Source organism: Hemiscyllium ocellatum, chromosome 4 (genome assembly GCF_020745735.1).
Source record: "Hemiscyllium ocellatum isolate sHemOce1 chromosome 4, sHemOce1.pat.X.cur, whole genome shotgun sequence".
NCBI lineage: Eukaryota > Metazoa > Chordata > Chondrichthyes > Orectolobiformes > Hemiscylliidae > Hemiscyllium > Hemiscyllium ocellatum.
This window is the reverse complement of record NC_083404.1, coordinates 40,152,257-40,170,601: the sequence shown is the minus strand read 5'-3', so window position 1 is coordinate 40,170,601 and position 18,345 is coordinate 40,152,257. Positions and strand designations below refer to the sequence as shown.

The 18,345-nt window shown below is 39.6% G+C and overlaps 1 protein-coding gene across 2 annotated transcripts in view; it reads left to right on the top strand.

Moving 5' to 3' along the window:
* Window positions 1-18,345, top strand: part of LOC132815358 (eukaryotic translation initiation factor 3 subunit E) — a 154,423-nt gene that overhangs the window by 74,594 nt on the left and 61,484 nt on the right. For both annotated transcript variants that reach the window (XM_060824229.1, XM_060824231.1), the window contains exon 9: window positions 12,793-12,894. In XM_060824229.1, the coding sequence (XP_060680212.1) occupies window positions 12,793-12,894 (102 nt within the window). The remainder of the gene's footprint in view (window positions 1-12,792; window positions 12,895-18,345) is intronic.

Genomic DNA, 18,345 nt, shown 5'->3' with positions numbered 1-18,345 from the left:
ATCCAAATTTTGAATAAGCTGATAATTGGAGAATAAACAAGGGAACAATCAAACCTCTGTGCTGTAGCTTTGGCAGCCATATTCCTTTGGAAAAAAAGCACACAATTCAAAACCAATGAAAACATTGGTTTCTCTTTCTGATTTTCTTTTCAGTGTTCTTTGGCACCAACTTCCCTGTGAGATTCTTGTTAACATTCAAACAGCTATGATTAACCTGTGATTAACTTCCAAGTTTGACCTGAAACAAATATCAGTTTGTTTATTTTTTTAAAGAAACGAGCTGCTGCTCACAGGTCACCTCTGCTGTCATCTCACAGTTCCCAGCTCCAAACCAAAAATGGTTAAAAATAATGAAGATCTCAACAGAAGGTTAAATGTGGGGTAAAAGGATGGTCTGTAACAGCAAAAGCTAGGTGTGTTTTTGTGATGATTGAGTGTTTGGAGTCTAAGTTGCTCAATGTGTAATCACCACTAGTCTGGGGTAAAGGGAGTGAAAAGATTGGAGGCTGAAATTCACCAGAACGGAATGTTCTAAAATACAAAGTTATTAAGAAGCTTTTAGAAAAAGGGTGGGAATTTTAAGGAGTTTGGTTTAGAAGTTTTTCATATTTTTGAAGTTAGGCTCATCACATAGCCATTACGTTCTTAAAGATCCATTATGTGAATAGGTAGTGTTAAGCAGAAAATGTAATCGCTTCAGTAGGAAAGAAGATAGTTTGAACTCTGGAGCAGTGGTGTTGGGGAAATTATGCATATGGCCTTACTTATGTAATAGGATTAAAATGTGGCAGATATAACCTGGAGATTTTACAGATGAAAACACTTGCAGTTGCATTCCTTCTGCATGTTTGCCTGAAAGATGTGGTACAAAGAAAACGCTCACATTTTGGAATCAAGAGCTGTGTCTCTTATCAAAACTTCCTGTTAAGTATTGTTTGTTCAGCCACATTCTAATTCTCAAACCAACTATCTGATAAATCTGAAGAATAATGCTGTTGCTTCCATTTCCTGTGAATAATTTTGAAAATTTTAGATTTCCACTTAGATTGAAAATGTTAAGTTTATTTCTGATGAAAACTAGAATCATTCTTTTGGGAAGAAAGAATGTCAGATCTCAAGATAAATTGATTTTAATATTTCATGTGTGTAATCCCCTTTCTCATGCACTCATTCTGGTGCTGAACCATGTGTGGAGTATGTGAGCAGCACCTAGGGGTATAGAGTTTACATAATGCACCAATAAAAGACCCCAAAAAGCATGTGCCCATGGCTCAACTATGAGGATTATCTTATTGCCACATGTAGTGTCCAGCTTCCTGCTAGACAGGGCAATTTCTCATAATTTGTTCTCAATGCTTCAAAATGTTGTATTGCCCACTCTCTCTCACTACCCACCTGATTCTAGTTCTGTTCCTTCGTTGTTATTTTCTGTCTTGTTTTAGCAATCTCTCATTTTTACTGAAATCACTGTTTAGAAGGATGCATCATAAGCACTATAATTCCAGAATTCTAATACTTTATTTGCACTTTTAGGAAAAGGTTTGAGATTGCTGAATGCTTTGATATTTTTCAAAATAATCAGGCAATTTATGACCTGAAGCTTGGAGTTTTGTATGTACTTTACCTTACAAGTCCTATTGGAAAGCAAATGGTGACCATTGAGCATTGGCTACAACTAATAGTCACATCTGTTTACATGCTGAGTTATACTGAGGCAGTAAAGAATACAAGGAGTACAAAGCAAAAATGAAGTTAATCCATTTGGGGGTAAATCTCTTTTTTTAATGTACTTTAGTGAGTGGTCAAACTTTATGTATCATGTTTTTCTGATATGTCAAATATTTCTTTGCTAATTCTATGCCCCTAGGTATGCTCACATGTTCCACATGGTACAGCACCAGAATGCAGACACAAGAAAGGGGACTTCACATTTGTATTATTATAGTCAATTTACCTTGAGATTTGAGATCCTTCCATTCTCCCCCCAAAAAACTAGTTTTTCATCAGAGGTATACTTTGCATTTTCAATCAGAGCAATAGCCTAAATTGTCCAAGTTTTTAAACTGGGAATGGGAGCAACAGCATTATTCTTTTGATATGTCAGATATTTCACTTGAGAGTGATCATGTAGCTGAAAGAACAATACTCAACAGGGCATTTTGATAAAAGACAAAGTTCCAAATCTTTCAGGCGAATATACAGAAGGAATACAGCTGCAAATGTTTTCATCTATCAAGTCTAGATTATTTTGTGAAATCTTGGATGATGTAAGAGGTCATCTTTAGATATCATTTTTCATGTTGCAAAATGTTTAACGTGCAGGAAGACTTAAAGTACGTTCTAGCAGTAATGCATCTGGAAAGTCCATGATAATTAGGTGGCACTGTCTATTGTGCCAATGAGGTATTCACACATGAGATCAAACTTTGATCATATTGATTTTATTTTCGCTATCAAAATGAAGCCTTAAGTGGATCAACTTGGCATTTTCTTGCTATACCACATCTCCATCTCCTTTTTAAAATTAAAAATGGAAAACTTCAAATTTCGCAAGTGCAGAAACCCACTTAGAAGCATTCCTGTTTTGTCCCAAATCTGTTGCAGTATGAAACATTATCCATTGATAGTGTTCTTTTTTTTAAAAAAAACATATGTCCTTTTTCTGCATTTTTAAATTACTGTTCTTCAACCTCCAAGATGCTTTTCACAACTCTGGCGATGTCTCTGCTGATGTGCTTGTCTTGCCTTTAGTATTTGATGTACAAGAATTTCCTTAACTCTCATATTGGGAAGACCAACATCACCATGTTTCATCCCAACCACAAACTCTGTCTCCTGGCCACTGATTCCACTTGGTGGGCAGCACGGTGGCACAGTGGTTAGCACTGCTGCCTCACAGCGCCTGAGACCCAGGTTCAGTTCCTGACTCAGGCGACTGACTGTGTGGAGTTTGCATGTTCTCCCCGTGTCTGCGTGGGTTTCCTCCGGGTGCTCCGGTTTCCTCCCACAGTCCAAAAATGTGCGGGTCAGGTGAATTGGCCATGCTAAATTGCCCGTAGTGTTAGGTAAGGGGCAAATATAGGGGTATGGGTGGGTTTCGCTTCGGCGGGTCGGTGTGGACTTGTTGGGCCGAAGGGCCTGTTTCCACACTGTAAGTAATCTAATCCCTCTCTCTTACTAATGACTGACAATGAATCAGCCATGGGCCTGTCCACTCCAAATTACTTCAGCTCTACAACCCTCCAAAGCTTTGTAACATAGTTAATCATCTGAAGGAGCTGCAAAGGAAGATAACTGCTTAGTGTTTTATGCCTTTATATCGGCAAGTTATTTTGCCCTCTTATTTAAATTGGTGTGTGGCTATTAATACTAATTTAATTAATCCCAAAGCTTTCAATCTGATCTTCCAGAAGCCGATATTGTGACAAGTGGAAGAGACCAAAACTTTCGAGAAGGAAATCTAGAGCTTATGACATAAACAACTAAAATCATGACCACTACTGTTGTGGCATTGGAAATTGGGTTGCAAAGAGGATCAAAATCAGAGGAAAACAAGAATTTGGAGGAAGGGTGACCTTACAGTGGTTTATAAACATCATAAGGGGCATGATGATAGGGTAATTAAACAACGTCTTTTCCCTGGTGTGAGGGAGTCCAGAACCAGATGGCATAGATTTAGGGTGAGAGGGAAAATATATAAAAAGGGACCTGAGGGGCAACTTCTTCATGCAGAGTGTGGTGCGTGTATGGAATGAGCTGCCAGAGGAAATGGTGGAGGCTGGTACAATAGCATCATTTACAAGGCATCTGGATGGCTATATGAATAGGTAGGGTTGCGAGGGAAATAAGCCAAGTGCTGGCAAATGGGACAAGATTAGGTTTGGATATCTGGTTGGCATGGACGAGTTGGACCAAAGGGTTTCTTTCTGTGCTGTACTGTATGGCTGACTCGAATATGGGGGGAGGAGAAGTTACAGAGATGAGAAGAATGTGGAAATTCAAGGAAGATGAGAATTTAAAGTTAAAATGTTGCTGGACCAGATACTTGAATAGATCTGAGAAAAGGGGAACAATGGTTGAATGGAACTTGGTGCAAATTAAGACATTGGCATTAGAGGTTTGGGTGAGGTATAGTTGAGAAAGACTAAGGACCTGTTGACGGAAAATATTGTTGTACTCTGCCCAGAACACACATTTCAGTTGATTTCTTAATTTTAGGACCTTTGTCTTTGTGTCTTGGTGACATTGCTTCGCTACATGCCTATCAAGCTTTTATATTATGTGCAGATAGTGTATCAGAAATGGTGAAAGGGTTAGAAAACAATACTGTCTGTGTTAGTCAATCTGTTCTGCAGCAACTGGAGTATTAAATTATTTGGCTAATATTACAAGAAATAATGTGTCCTCATTACATCACTTGTGGTATTGTGCTGATCCCCTGTAACACCACACTTCTGTCCTTCACCTTCATCTGATGCGGTATTCATCAGCCCCTTCTTAGATCATTCTACCAGTGTGTTCCAGCTTAAAATTTGGCTCGAATCCCTTCTGTTTAAATTATTGCACCAAGATGATTGGCATACAAGTTGAGAACACTGTTTTAATTATTTGGACATATTAATACACACCTCTGGGGCCAGATGGGACTTGAGCTCAGACCTTCTGGCCTTTGCAAAGTTTTATGCTTTTAAAACGGCAACTTGTTTTGCCCTCTTATTTAAATTGATGCATGACTATTAATACCTACTCAGTTAATCCCAAAGCTTTAATTCTGGTCTTCCAGAAACAGCAATGTAATGTTACGTAATTTAATTAATATAGCTGCATTTCTTTAAAGTAATGTGTAGCTTACTGTCTGGCCCACCTGCTGCCCAAACAGAAAACTGTGTATTCAACCAAGAGTTGAACCTATGCCATGTGCTGTTATTATCATCTGCAGTCGTTTAGATTACTTCTATGTCTGAGTCGTAATCACTCCAAGTATCATGATCATTTTACTGTTGTTTTAGTTGCAAACCTGGCAACAATCTTGTGTGGTTAATTTGGTTACATTTGTACTGTCTATTTTTATTAAGTGAACAAGAGAATAAGCCCATTCTGTACATGAAAATAAGATCTTTCTTTTCCCTGACCTCTGCACTGTTCACTGAAGTCAAGTAAACCTCTTCCCCAAGAAGGAAACTTAGCCATGGATCCTGTAGCTGCTTGCTGTAAAGGATATAGATTAGAGATTTGATGTTATTCATATTCCAGAAGCCTTGGGTGCCTTTGTTTCTCAGGGACAGACTTAAGGATGCCCATTTATAGAATCACAGTTATACAGCATGGAAACAGATCCTTCAGCCCAACTTGACCACACTGACCAGATAGCTTAAACTTATCTCGTCCCATTTGCCACCATTTGGTCCCTATCCCCCTCAATTCTTCCTATTCATGGCCCCATCCAGATGCCCTTTAATTGTGGGCGGCACGGTGGCACAGTGGTTAGCACTGCTGCCTCACAGCGCCTGAGACCCGGGTTCAGTTCCCAACTCAGGCGACTGACTGTGTGGAGTTTGCACGTTCTCCCCGTGTCAGCGTGGGTTTCCTCCGGGTGCTCCGGTTTCCTCCCACAGTCCAAAGATGTGCGGGTCAGGTGAATTGGCCATGTTAATTTTCCCGTAGTGTTAGGTAAGGGGTAAATGTAGGGGTATGGGTGGGTTTCGCTTCGGCGGGTTGGTGTGGACTTGTTGGGCCGAAGGGCCTGTTTCCACACTGTAAGTCTAATCTAAAAAAAAATTGTAATTGTACCTACCTCCCCAGGCAGCTCATTCCACACATTCACAACCCTCTACATGAGAAGTTGCCCCTTGGGACCCTTTCAAATCTTTCCCCTCTTAACTTAAATCTATGCCCTCTACATTTATCGTGGGGGAAAAAAAGACCTTTGCTATTCACCCTAACCAAGCCCTTTATGATTTTATAAACCTCTAGAAGATCTCCTCTCGATGTCTGACACTCCAGGGAACATAGCCCCAGTCTATTGAGCCTTTCCCTAGAGCTAAAATACTTCAATCCCAGCAACATTCTTGTAAATCTTATGTAAACCTTTCCAAGTTTAACAAAATCTTTCCCATTGAAGCGAGACCAGAATTGAACACCGTATTCTAAACGTGGACTCACCAATGTTCTATACAGCCGCAACATGATGTCCCAACTCCTATACTTAATGCAATGGTCAGTGAAGGCAAGTGTGCCAAATGCATTTTACTAAAGGTTTGCTGGTATAATTGGAACGTACGCCAAATGTGTTGTTGCCTTTGGGAGAAAATTTGTAATTGAGCAAAAAACTGAATATATTTAACACAAGAACCAAACAGTTTGGGAGAGATTTAACACCATTTTCTATACAACTGTTTGTAGCATAGGACTTTCCAAAGTGGGGTTAGGATCCCAAGTGAGGTTGCAAGCTGAAATCTTGGCATCACAAGTTCCGAGACAGCAATGGTTAGTGGAATGGTCAGAGTTATAACAGCCATATTCCTACTCTTAACAGACCTCCACTCTGATTTCATTTTTGGGTCACTACAATATTCAGGTCCCCCAATTGGGTCACAGTGGAAAAAGATTTGGGGAAACTGTTTGAGTAGATCTGTTCTGTTAATAATTGAACTTTCGAGTCTTGTCCTGGAGTTTATTTTGGACATCACTGTTTCCACAGACAATGAAAACTGCTTCCTTTTTTTGTCAGAAAGTGTGGTTAAGTGAAGTGGTCCAAATCGGATATTTTCACCTGTTCTGAATTCACTTTTCTGATAGTGCTTGGTTACAATGTATCGTAACTGAGATATAATTTTCTATTGGCTTAGATGCAGTATTTGATTGATGTGAATTGGCTCAAAAGTGAAAGGAAAAATACAAATCTGAAATGAAAACAAGAGGAAATTTGAAAATGGGCAGTAGGATAGTGAACGTTTGTTGAGAGAAAATACAGGTTGAGTTTCATCTGTATGCCCTCCACCTTTGGATATTTCAAGGACATTGTTAATCCACCAACTTTGCACCCTGCATTAAATGCTTTTTGAATTGAAATTCCGAAAGCATTATCATGGCTGTAGAGTGGTAGGAAATGTTGGGTGTGATTGCTGAAAGTCTACGTGGTCTAATATTGCTCCCCCCCCCCCCAGGCCATTCTTGCCTTGACTGGTTCAGTTGCACCCTCCTGTGATCTCCTGAATATCAAGAGGTTTGGCGTTGACAATTTTAAGTCCTAACTCTCAGCACATGTTTCATAGTTTCTATCTGCCTGACATGCAATGGATAATCCCAGACAGGAAAAGAAACCAAGTTTTGCAGCTTGCTTTGACACATTTTAAGCAAGTATGTTAGACATCTGGCCAAATATAGGTAAATTGGACCATAACTGATCTGTTTCAGTTCAGCAGGAGCAGACTAAAGTTTTTGACTTAATTTTATAACATTTATTGTTCACCCCTAAATTGACCTCTAAGATAGTAGTGAGGTGCCTTTACGAATTTCTGCACTCCATTTGGTATAAGTATATCCATTGCACTGTACAGTCTTGTACAGTGATTGTGTCCCTGTCAGAAGGTCCAGGTTAAAGTACCACCTGCCTCAAGCATGACTTAGCCTATCCAAACAGGTTGATTTAAAGTAACCAATTACTGTGATCTTAGGAAGGTATTTCCAAGATTTTGATCCAGTGACAGTGAAGAAAAAGTGATAAAGTTACAATTCAGTTTGGTATCTTGTGTCAGTTGCCAGTGCCCTTTGAGGTAGGAGAAGATTGCAGTTTGAGAAGATGCTGTGAAAGAGTGTTAAGTGCTTCAGTGTATCTTGGAGATCATACGCACCATTGACACTGCGCATCAGTCTAGGAGGGGGTGAATATTAAATTTTATGAATGGAAAGGCAATAACCAGATTGTTTTGTCCTTCAAGGGATCAAGCTGCTTGAGTGTTGTTTGATGCAGCACTCATTTAGGCAACTGTGGAGTATTCCATCATACTCCCGAATTGTGCCTTTTAAATAGAGGGCCAGTACTAGGAAGTCAGGAGGCGAGTTGCTTGCTGCAGAATTCCTAGCCTCTGACCTGCCCTTGTAGCCTGAATATTGATTACTCGTCCAGTTCAGTTTCTCATCAATGATAACACACTGGATTCAGTCACTGTCACACCATTGAATGCCCAGAGGAATAGTTTAGGTTCTCTCTTGTTGGGGGTTGGTCGTTTATTTGCTCTTGAGTTAGGAAATATTTGTGGTGCCTTTGTCAGTCCAAGCCTGAATGTTGTCTAGAACTTGCTGCATGTGGACATGAACTGCTTCATTACTTGTGCAATGACAAATGGTGTTGAATATTGTGCAATCATAAGTAAACATCCCAACATATGGCATTTATAATACAGGAAAGGTGATTGAGACAGCTATAGATTGTTTGACCTAAGGCATTAATACTCTGAGGAACATGTGCAGTGATATCTTTGAATGGGATGATTAATCTTCAACTACAACCACGTTTTTTTGAGCTAGTTATGACTGGAGAGTTTTTCCTTTTTTTTCCTCCCATGGACTTCAGTTTTGTCAGGGCTCCTTGATACTGCACTTGGTCAACTGCAACATTAACGTCAAAGGTAGTCACTGTCACCTTAACTCTGGGATTAAGCTGTTTTGTCTGTTTGACCCAAGGATGCCATGCGCTTAAGAGCTGAATTGCCCTGGTAGAACTCAAACTGAGCACCAGCGAGCAGGTTTTTGCTAAGCAAGTGCGACTTGATTCATTGAGCATAGAACAGTACAGCACAAGAATAGGCCCTTAGGTCCATGACGTTGTGCTGAAAGTGATGCCAAATTAAATTGATCTCCTCTGCCTTTGGCCTGTCTTCCCTTCCTTACAAAATCACTTAAATACTCCTGTTGTATTTGCCTCCATGACTCCCCCTGGCAGTGTGTTCCCGACAAACTTGCCCCTCACATCTCTTTTGAACTTGCCCCTCTCACCTTTAAATGCATGGTCCCTCGTCTTGTGCATTTCAACTCTGGGAAAAAAAGATTCTGACAGTCAACCCTATCTCTGCATTTCATAATTTTATAGACTTCTATCAAGTCTCCCCTCAGCCTCCACTCCTCCAGAGAAAACAACTTGAGTTTTCTTAGCCCCTCTTTTATCGCTCATCCTCTCTAATCTGGGCAGCATCCTGGTAGACCTCTTCTGCACACTCTCTAAAGCCTTCACATCCTTCCTGTAATGTGGAATCCCGAAGTGAATGAAATTCAAATGTGTGGCCTAACCAAAGTCTTACAAAGCTGCGACACGACACCCTGATTCTTGTACTCAGTTCCCCAATTAATATATACCAAGTACACCATAGACCTTCTTTACCACCTTATCTACTTATATCGCCACTTTCACAGATCTGTGGACCTGAATCCCAAGATCCCTCTGTACATCAATGCTGTTCAGGGTCCTCCTGTTGACTGTACACTTTGTCTTAACATTTGATCTTCCAAACTGCAGCACCTCACACTTATCTGAATTAAGCTCCATCTCCATTTCTCCACCCATGTATGGACTGGATCTATATCCCGCTGTATCCTTTGACAACTTCTACACTACCCACAACTCTCCCAATCTTTGTGGTGTTTGCAGGATTACTAACCTACCCATCTATATTTTCATCCAATATATCACAAAAAGCAGAGGACCCAGTAAGGATCTCTGCGGAACACTGTTTGTCATGATCCCCCAGCCAGAAAAACAGCCTTCTACCATTACCCTCTGCCTTCTGTGGGCAAGCCAATTCTGAATCCACGGTTTACCCTTTCTTCACTTTACTGATGATTGACTGCAAACTGATGGGGCAGTAGTTAGCGGAGTTGGATTTGTCATGCTTTTTGTGCACAAGACATACCTGCACAATTTCCCCCATGGTCCAGTAGGTGCCAATAGTGAAACTGTACTGGAACAGCTTGGCTAGAATTGCAACAAGTCTTCAGTACTGTTGCTGGAAGATCGTTGGCATCCAAGATCTTCGTAGTGTTCAGTGATTTCAGCCATTTCTTGATCTCGTGGAGTTAGTTGAATTGTCGAATGGCTGACTTCTATTATGCTGGGGACATCTGGAGGAATAATGGTGCCACTAGAACCACTCTTGGTGATTTCTTGGAAGGGTCCCAGCAGAGAATATTCAAGGCCTCACTTGGTGCTTTCTCCTAGTGATATTTAATGTGGAGGAGTACTGATTTCATCAGCTGAAGGAGGCAGGGGATGGGTTAGTTTTTCGCATGTTTCGTTGTCTATGTTTTATCCTTTGCCATGAGACCCACAAGGAGTCCAGAATTAATATTGATGCCTCTTAGGGCAGCTCCAGTCTGGTTGTATGCCACTGTGTCACAACCTTTGTGCGCATGACCAACCATTAAGATAAGTCCTCCCCATAGATGATGGTGATAGTGTCTGGGCCATTACATGCAATGTATGATTCATTGAGTTTGACTTGTCAAGCTATTGCTAGACTTGTCTGTGGGACAGCTCTCTCAATTTTGGCTCAGGCTTCCAGATGTTAGTAAAAGCCTGGAATTACCATTGTTGTGTCCAGTGCCAGGTGGTCTGTCTGATTTCATTCCTTTTAGACTTTGTAGTGGTTTGTTGCAACTGAGGTGCCTGCTGGGTAATTTGAGCAGGCCTGTGTTATGGAATAAAGTAGGTAATTTCATTTTAAAAATGCAACTGTTTATAAAACACACAATTTATAACCTTCCTTAATGCACATTTTGGACCAAGATTTTTCTGAACAGTCCTAATATTTTTCCTTGAATTTTTTTTGGTCTGCCATTTGATTGATTGTTGCTGTGCATATTTCCCTGTACTTTTAAAGACAAACAGGAAGAACAACTTTATGAAGCTTGCATTCAGACAACAATGAAGAATTGGATAGCTTTTTTGATATGCTGGACAACAATTTCAGTGCCAAGCTTGGGCTGGGACAAGAAAGGGATGACTTTGGCCAAATGTCGACCAACGTTTACATTACAGTTGAGCTCATCTGTAACTGTTCCGAATTTTTCTGCTTCTTTGATATCTTGGAAATTGTGGAAAGATAGTGGTTGTTATTAATCATTGACAGGGCTTTATGTTACTGTGACTTTCGTTGCTGACTTCTCTTGCATGATATAGGCAAAACTAAGTCGTCTCCTGCGTTGATACAGCTATATCGCAAAATATCTGAACTGATGAATTGCAGCTGCAGTAACACTTTATATTCTAGCATAACTATGGAGTTTTGTTTGAAGTCACACTTTACTGATATTGCATTTATGATTTTGTAGAAAGTTAATAACCGTTTCTGATGAGGTTAAGGGGCAATGTGGTATGAAGTAGGACAACTCAATGAAATCCAGGAGTTGGAGAATAAAGCTACGGTTTTGCATAAGTGGAATGCAGAACCTCTTAATGCTTTGGCTCTTTTTCTGGGAAACATTATAATTTATTTGCATTGGTGTATTTAGAATGTGACTATTAAGCAGAGAGTTCATTGTATTTGTGTTAGGGGAGATGGTGATGTAATGGGAATGCCAATGGAATAATAACCCAGAGGACCAGTTTCATGCTGTGGTTCTAATTCTACAACTGGTGGAATTTAAATTCACTTAATAAAATCTGGAATGGAAAGCTAGTCTCAGTAATAATGGGCATGAAGCAATCATCGATTGTTGTCAAAATTGATCTAGTTCACAAATATGCTTTAGAGAAGGAAATCTACTACAGGTCAGCAATGAGGTTGACTTGAACGTAAATTACTAAGTCACTCTGTTCAAGAAAATAAAGTTGAGTAGCAAATACTGACCATGCCAATGATGCTTTGCATCCCATCAAAGAGCTTGATGGGAAAAATTGAAAAGAGCTTGATACTGCTGGAGAACAGTTATCATTTGGGCAATGACAAAATCTATTTTTGTCGATAGGACTATCACAGTACTTGGATCACTTGATCCAGTTAGTGCTTTTGCTTCATGTTGTATTAAAACTATACATGAAGTTTAATTTTTCTTCGTGAAATTGTTAGAGCACAAAATTACACTGAGGAGAATGAAGCCATTCAATCCATTGTGCATGTATTACATGTCATCTTTTCTCCATGTTTTCACAGTTATGAAGCAGTTAACTATCTGATTGAACTTCATCTGGGTCAGTTACTCACTCACTGGGCAAACTTGTATAAATGATCAGTTTTAGAGAACCAGAACTGAATTTGTGTGGCACTCTTTTTTTTTATTTTAAGCATTTTTTGACTAATAATGGTGCAATTCGGAATGATCTTAAATACAAACAAATTGGACGCTTTTGCTCATTGGGCTGAACTGTTGGAAGGGATTGACACGTGATTGCTGTGATAAGTGATTGCTGAACCTTGTGTAAATTGTTTAGTTTTGAAGTATTGGTTATTAGTTTATCAGCCTACTTAGATAAACTTTACTGTATGTACTGCGAGTTAATGAATCTCAGTAGATTTCATATGAACTAGATCAATTGATTTTTGTTGTACTTAATGGATCTGAAAAGGATTCTGTTCTGTTCAAAGAACCTTGCAATGTCTGTCATGCCAAATGCAATCTTTGACACTATTCTTAAGTTTGGGAATTTTAATTTCAAACCTGCTTAAAAGATCTGAATAATTTTATTGTTGATCACATTTTTATGTCCCGTCTCCAGTGATTTACAAAGTTAAAAAAATCACACACTGGCATCTCCAAATCATGACTCCAGTGATTTGATTTTTTTGATTATTATTACAGGAATCTTATACTTACAAGGACCCCATCACAGAGTTTGTGGAATGCCTATACGTGAATTTTGATTTTGATGGTGCTCAGAAGAAGCTGCGTGAGTGTGAGTCGGTGAGTTTGTTTTAGTACTTGGTGCTCTATTGTATCTTCATGCTGCTTATGATATGTTTCAGTGTCAGCTATAGTACATCCCCCTTTTTAAAAAAAAAATTGCATCTTTCAATGATGTCAAAGGTGCATAATTAAGTTACATTTGCAGGGTGTTAATGTTCAGGAAATGCTTTAATCTGCCTTTTAGTTTTCAGTTCCTTACCTCCCCAAATGATTCGGATTGGAGTTCGGCTGTTGTCAGTGATGCCGGTATCTATCAATTTGGCCAGAATGGGCAGTGCCAATTCCTTGTCCACAAATGAGTTCTTAATAACCTGACTGTGCTTCATCCAGCAGCCTCAGGCAAGTCATCCAAAGGTTATAAAATATAAATTATCTACAGTAGCCAGTAACTTTGGAAAGGATAACAGATTCAAAGTTTATGTGGATACTTCCCAGCACAGTAATGTACATGTCTTTGTAAATTGAATTACTGTACACTAATTTACTGGGCCCAATAACTACTCAAATGGTGTTTTGCTTCAAGTTGGCATTCTCATTTTCTGAGGGACAGCTGCATTGTCATGAATGTCATCTTACAGGTGATCCATTAAACCAAGGCTCTGTTAACCATCTCAGGTGGATTTTAAAAAAAAACCCAGAGAGAGTAGTGAGATCTCCAGACTAATAATTAATACTCAGCCAAACATCACAGGAACTGATTATTTGATCTTTATCTTGTTCATTGTGATTTTTTTTGTGAACATATTAACTGGGGCATTTCCTATTTTACAACAGTTTTCTTGGCTTTGAAACACTGGACAGTGTCCTGAAGTTGTAAAATATGCTGTATAAATGCAGGCTTTATTTCTTTATTAAAATGGAGAAGTAAACCAAATGTGATATAGCATGATCATTTTTGAAAACTGGCTGAAAATGAGATGAAGTTGCACATGATTTGGAACTCTTGCCAACTGAGTATCTGCTAGAAGTTGTTTTTTCTTGGGCTTCTTCTAGTGGGAGCTGCAGTTTGTGGTATGAGAGAAGTGCTGTAATTGTAATTATGTACAAAGCTGTGGTGGTGGTGTCTACGATATTGTTTTAAGCCTAAATGCAATAAGTGTTGTCGGGTTTATATGAAGTCAGTATTTGTCATGAGTACTTCACATAAAATATGTTTATGAAAATCCTTTTATTGGTTCATCTGAATCATGATCTTTCAAGCAGATGTTAACTTTTCAATGATTGTTTTGTGGAAAGTTATGGGTGAATGATAATAGTTTTATACAATATCCATTACCATTCACTTTGGCTGTAGTACCATGAAATTATGTATTACTTAATCAGGCTTGATCATTTATTCCTCCTACCTGCATTCTTCTCCCGTGCTCTCTTGTGTTCTCTTGCATGTGCGCTCTCTCCCTCTCTCGTGCGTGCTGTCTCTTAGTGTTTCCAGTTTGTGTTATGGTATGCAATGATTTCTTCCCTTTATAACTTGCTCTACACGCAAGCATTTCCCATCTTTCTGTTTTGTGAACTGGAATTCACCAGGTAATGCAGAAGAAGCTTCTTTATTTAGAGTGTTGAGAATGTGGACCTCACTACAGCAGGACATAATTGAAGTGAATAGTGTAGATATATTAGAGGGAAAGGCCTATAAGTACAAGGCAGGGGACAATAGACGTATATGCCGATAGTTGCATGACCGGTAGCATTTGATTTGCAGGTGCTTTGTGCTTATTTATTATCTTCACTGCATGCTCCTGAAAGTTTGTTCATGGTCTAGATGCAGGAATTGTAATTCTTCAGAAAATAGGAGGAATGATTAAATTTATAATTAGAATTTCATAGAAGTTCTTGACATTCAGTGAGATTGGGCTACCTGCTACAACATTAAAACAAACTAAAGTTTAGGATTGGGCATTACTGACCATGCAGATATTGCCATAATGATAATGACCTGTCGTCTTCACTCTTTATTCTTGTGATGAACATGAAGCATTCACCCTCAGGGACCCTTTGATTCATGAGCATTTCTGTTAGCTCTCATTCAGAGGGGAAGAAGGTGCAACATTTATATTTTAAAATTAGGAAGGGAATTTATAGCTGAAACACAACCTGTATTTTCTTTGGCAATATCGTTACATTGGATTATGAACAGAAATCATAATTTTGGAGGTTACTGTTGACCAGAATCTGAACCGGTCCAGCCGTCTAAGTACTTTGGTGATCAGAGTGGTCAGAAGTTATGGGTTCTGCAATGAGTAACTTACCACCTCACTGCTCACAATCTATCCACCATCTACTAGGCAAAAATCAGGAGTATGATAGAATATTCTCCACTTGAATGGGAGGTTACAGCAGCAGCAATACTGAAGAAGCTTGACAGCATTAAGGATAAAACAGTTTGTTGCGATGGCATTTCATCCATCACCTTGTCATAGAGTCATAGTGATGTACAGAATGGAAACAGACCATTCGGACCAACTCTTCCATGCCGACCAGATATCCGAACCTAGTCTAGCCCCATTTGCCAGAATTTGTCCCATGTCCCTCTAAACTCTTCCTATTCATTTACCCATCCAGATGCCTTTTAAATACTGCGATTGTACCAGCCTCCACCATTTCCCCTGGCAGCTCATTCTATACTTGCACCACCCTATGTGTGGAAAAAGTAGCCCCTTAGGTCCCTTTTATGTCTTTCCCCTCACACCCTAAAACCTACGCCCTCTACTTCTGGACTCCCCCACCCCAGGAAAAAGACCTTGTTATTTATCCTATCCATGCCCCTTATGGTTTTATAAACCTCCTGAGGTCACCTCACAGCCTCCAATGTTCCAGGAAAACAGCCCCAGCCTATTCAGCTTCTCCCTATAGCTCAAATCCTCTAACCCTGACAACATCTTTGTAAATCTTTTCTGAACCTTTTCAAGTTTCATGACATCCTTCTGATAGGAAGTAGACCAGAATTGCTGCAATATCCAATGTCCTGTACAGCCGCAACATGACCTCCCAACTCCTATTCAATGCTGTGACAAATAAAGGAAAGCATACCAAACGTCGTCTTTACTATCCTTTGACTATGACTCTACTTTCTCCCTTGCACTCCAAGGTCTTTTTGTTCAGCGTGCCCCAGGACCTTACCATTAAGTGTATAAGTCCTACTCTGATTTGCCTTTCCAAAATGCAGCTCCTCACATTTATCTGAATTAAACTCCATTTGGTACTCCTCAGCCCACTGGCCCATCTGATTAAGATCCCGTTGTGCTCTGGTGTAACCTTTTTATCGCTGTCCACTGCACCTCCAATTTTGGTGTCATCTGCAAACTCAGTAACTAGACCTTCTATGTTGTACATTCACTTCCTTCCCCACTGATGCATAGTGTCAGCAAGATGCACTGCAGCATTCATCAAAGCTCATCCAACAGCAAACTTCAGCCCATGGCTTTTACTGCCTGAAAGAACAAGAGCAGCAGATGTATAGAACCCCCACCACACCACCTGTCCCCCCCCCCCCCCCCCCCCCCCCAAGTCAGTCACCACCCTGATTTGGAACTATGTTGCATTCTTCAGTACGTTTGAAAGTGTTAATTCTCTTTCAAACAGCGTATTGGGTGTTCCTACACTGCAGTGGTTCAAGAAGGCAGCTCACTACCACCTTCTCCAGGTCAATTAGAATGTGAACAAACTGCTCATGTATGTAGCCATGCCCATTTCCCTTTGAATAAATTTTAAAAATTTCAACCCCTCAAATTTGCTCTGCTTGATAAAATCGTTGCTGATCTGATTGTGACCTCAACTCCGCTTTCCTATCTATCCCAATATCCTTTTGATTCCTTTGTTAGCCGACAATTAATTACCTGTCTTAAAAATTAATCAGAGGTACAATTTGAATAAAATCTTCAAATGCTTGTACGCTGAATTAGTAGAAAGATTTCTTCAAAAAGTACTTGATGCGTTCTTCTTTCAGGAACTATTAAATGCATGAGCTGGAGGGGCAGCAGAAGCCTTATAGTAAGAATTTAAAATGAAACATGGTTGGGCTGGTTACATTTCTGGAAAGTGACTGATATTAATTTGTTTTGTTGCCTCTTGGAAACAGGATATAAAAGGCTGCAATCTCATCTCCTGAATGTTCAGTCTGGATCTGTAATCAAAACAACTCCCGGTTTGCAATGGAGTGGCTATTATAGAAATCAAGATGGTGTGACATGTAAAGAGGAACATGCATATAGTGATTATTTCATTTATTTTAAGGAGAGGCCAGTAGTTTGGAAAGGTATTTTCAAGTACCCGAGGGCGAGTTGCCACAATGCATCCTGTAGATGATGCACACTGCTGGCTGGATGCACTGGTGCTGAAGAGAATGAATGTTTAATGTGGTGAATGTTAATATTGATCAATCAAGCCATCTATGCTGTGTCCTGATGGTATCAAGTTTCTTGAGTACTGGAACAAGACCAGTAGAAAGCATTCCTTCACACCTCTGACACATGTGCCTTGCCGATTGAGAACACACTTTGAAGAGTCAGGAGGTGAGATTGCATCCTTTTCTAAGAGACAACAAAATTGGAATTAAGATCGTGTATTACAGGCCCCAAACAACCAAGGAGCAATAGAAGATAAAATATGTAATCATATTTCAGAGACATGCAAGGATAATAAGGGAGTAACTGGGGATTTTAATTTTCCACGTATTAACTTGTATAGTTTTACTGTGTAGGATAGGGAGGGAGCAAAGCTCTGAAACTGTATTCAAGCAGACTTTCTTAGTTCGTACATAAAAAGCCAAAGAAGGGATGGAGGTAGTTAGGTATGTGAGATGGGTCCATAACTCAATTAGATTTAGACTAGTTATTGGAGAAGGTAAGGATAGACTGAGAAAAAGAAAAAGTTCTAAACTGGGGACAAGCTAACTTTACCAAGAAAGTTTACAATTTGGCCCAAGTTGACTGGGAACACCTCCTGTCTGAGAAGTGAAGACATTCAAGGATGAAAAGTAAGAGTACAGAGCAAATATGTTCCATAAAGGGCAAAGGTGGGATCAAGACCAGAGATATCAAGGCCCGTAAAGGTTAAGATTGGCAGTGGTGGTGGGGGAAGGAGGAAGGAATCTGGCAGGTACTGAGGGCTCAGTATGGTGGAGTACCAACATATTATTAAAAATGTTGGGGAAAACTTGATAAGGAAATTAGGAAAAATGAGGGAATGCATCAAATGTATTAATGTAGAATAAAGGAAAACACAATGGGATTTTTAAAATGTGTAATAGAGCAAGTGAATAACTAGGGATAGTAGGGCCTTTTGGGGACCATAGAGATAATTTGTGTGGACTCAAAATAAGTGGATGCAGACTTCAGCAAGTCTTTTGTATTACTTTACACAATGGGAAAGGACAATCCAGAATATACATTAGAATGGACAACTTTTGAAGTATTGAAAGGAATTGATCTAGTGAAAGAGTTGACTATT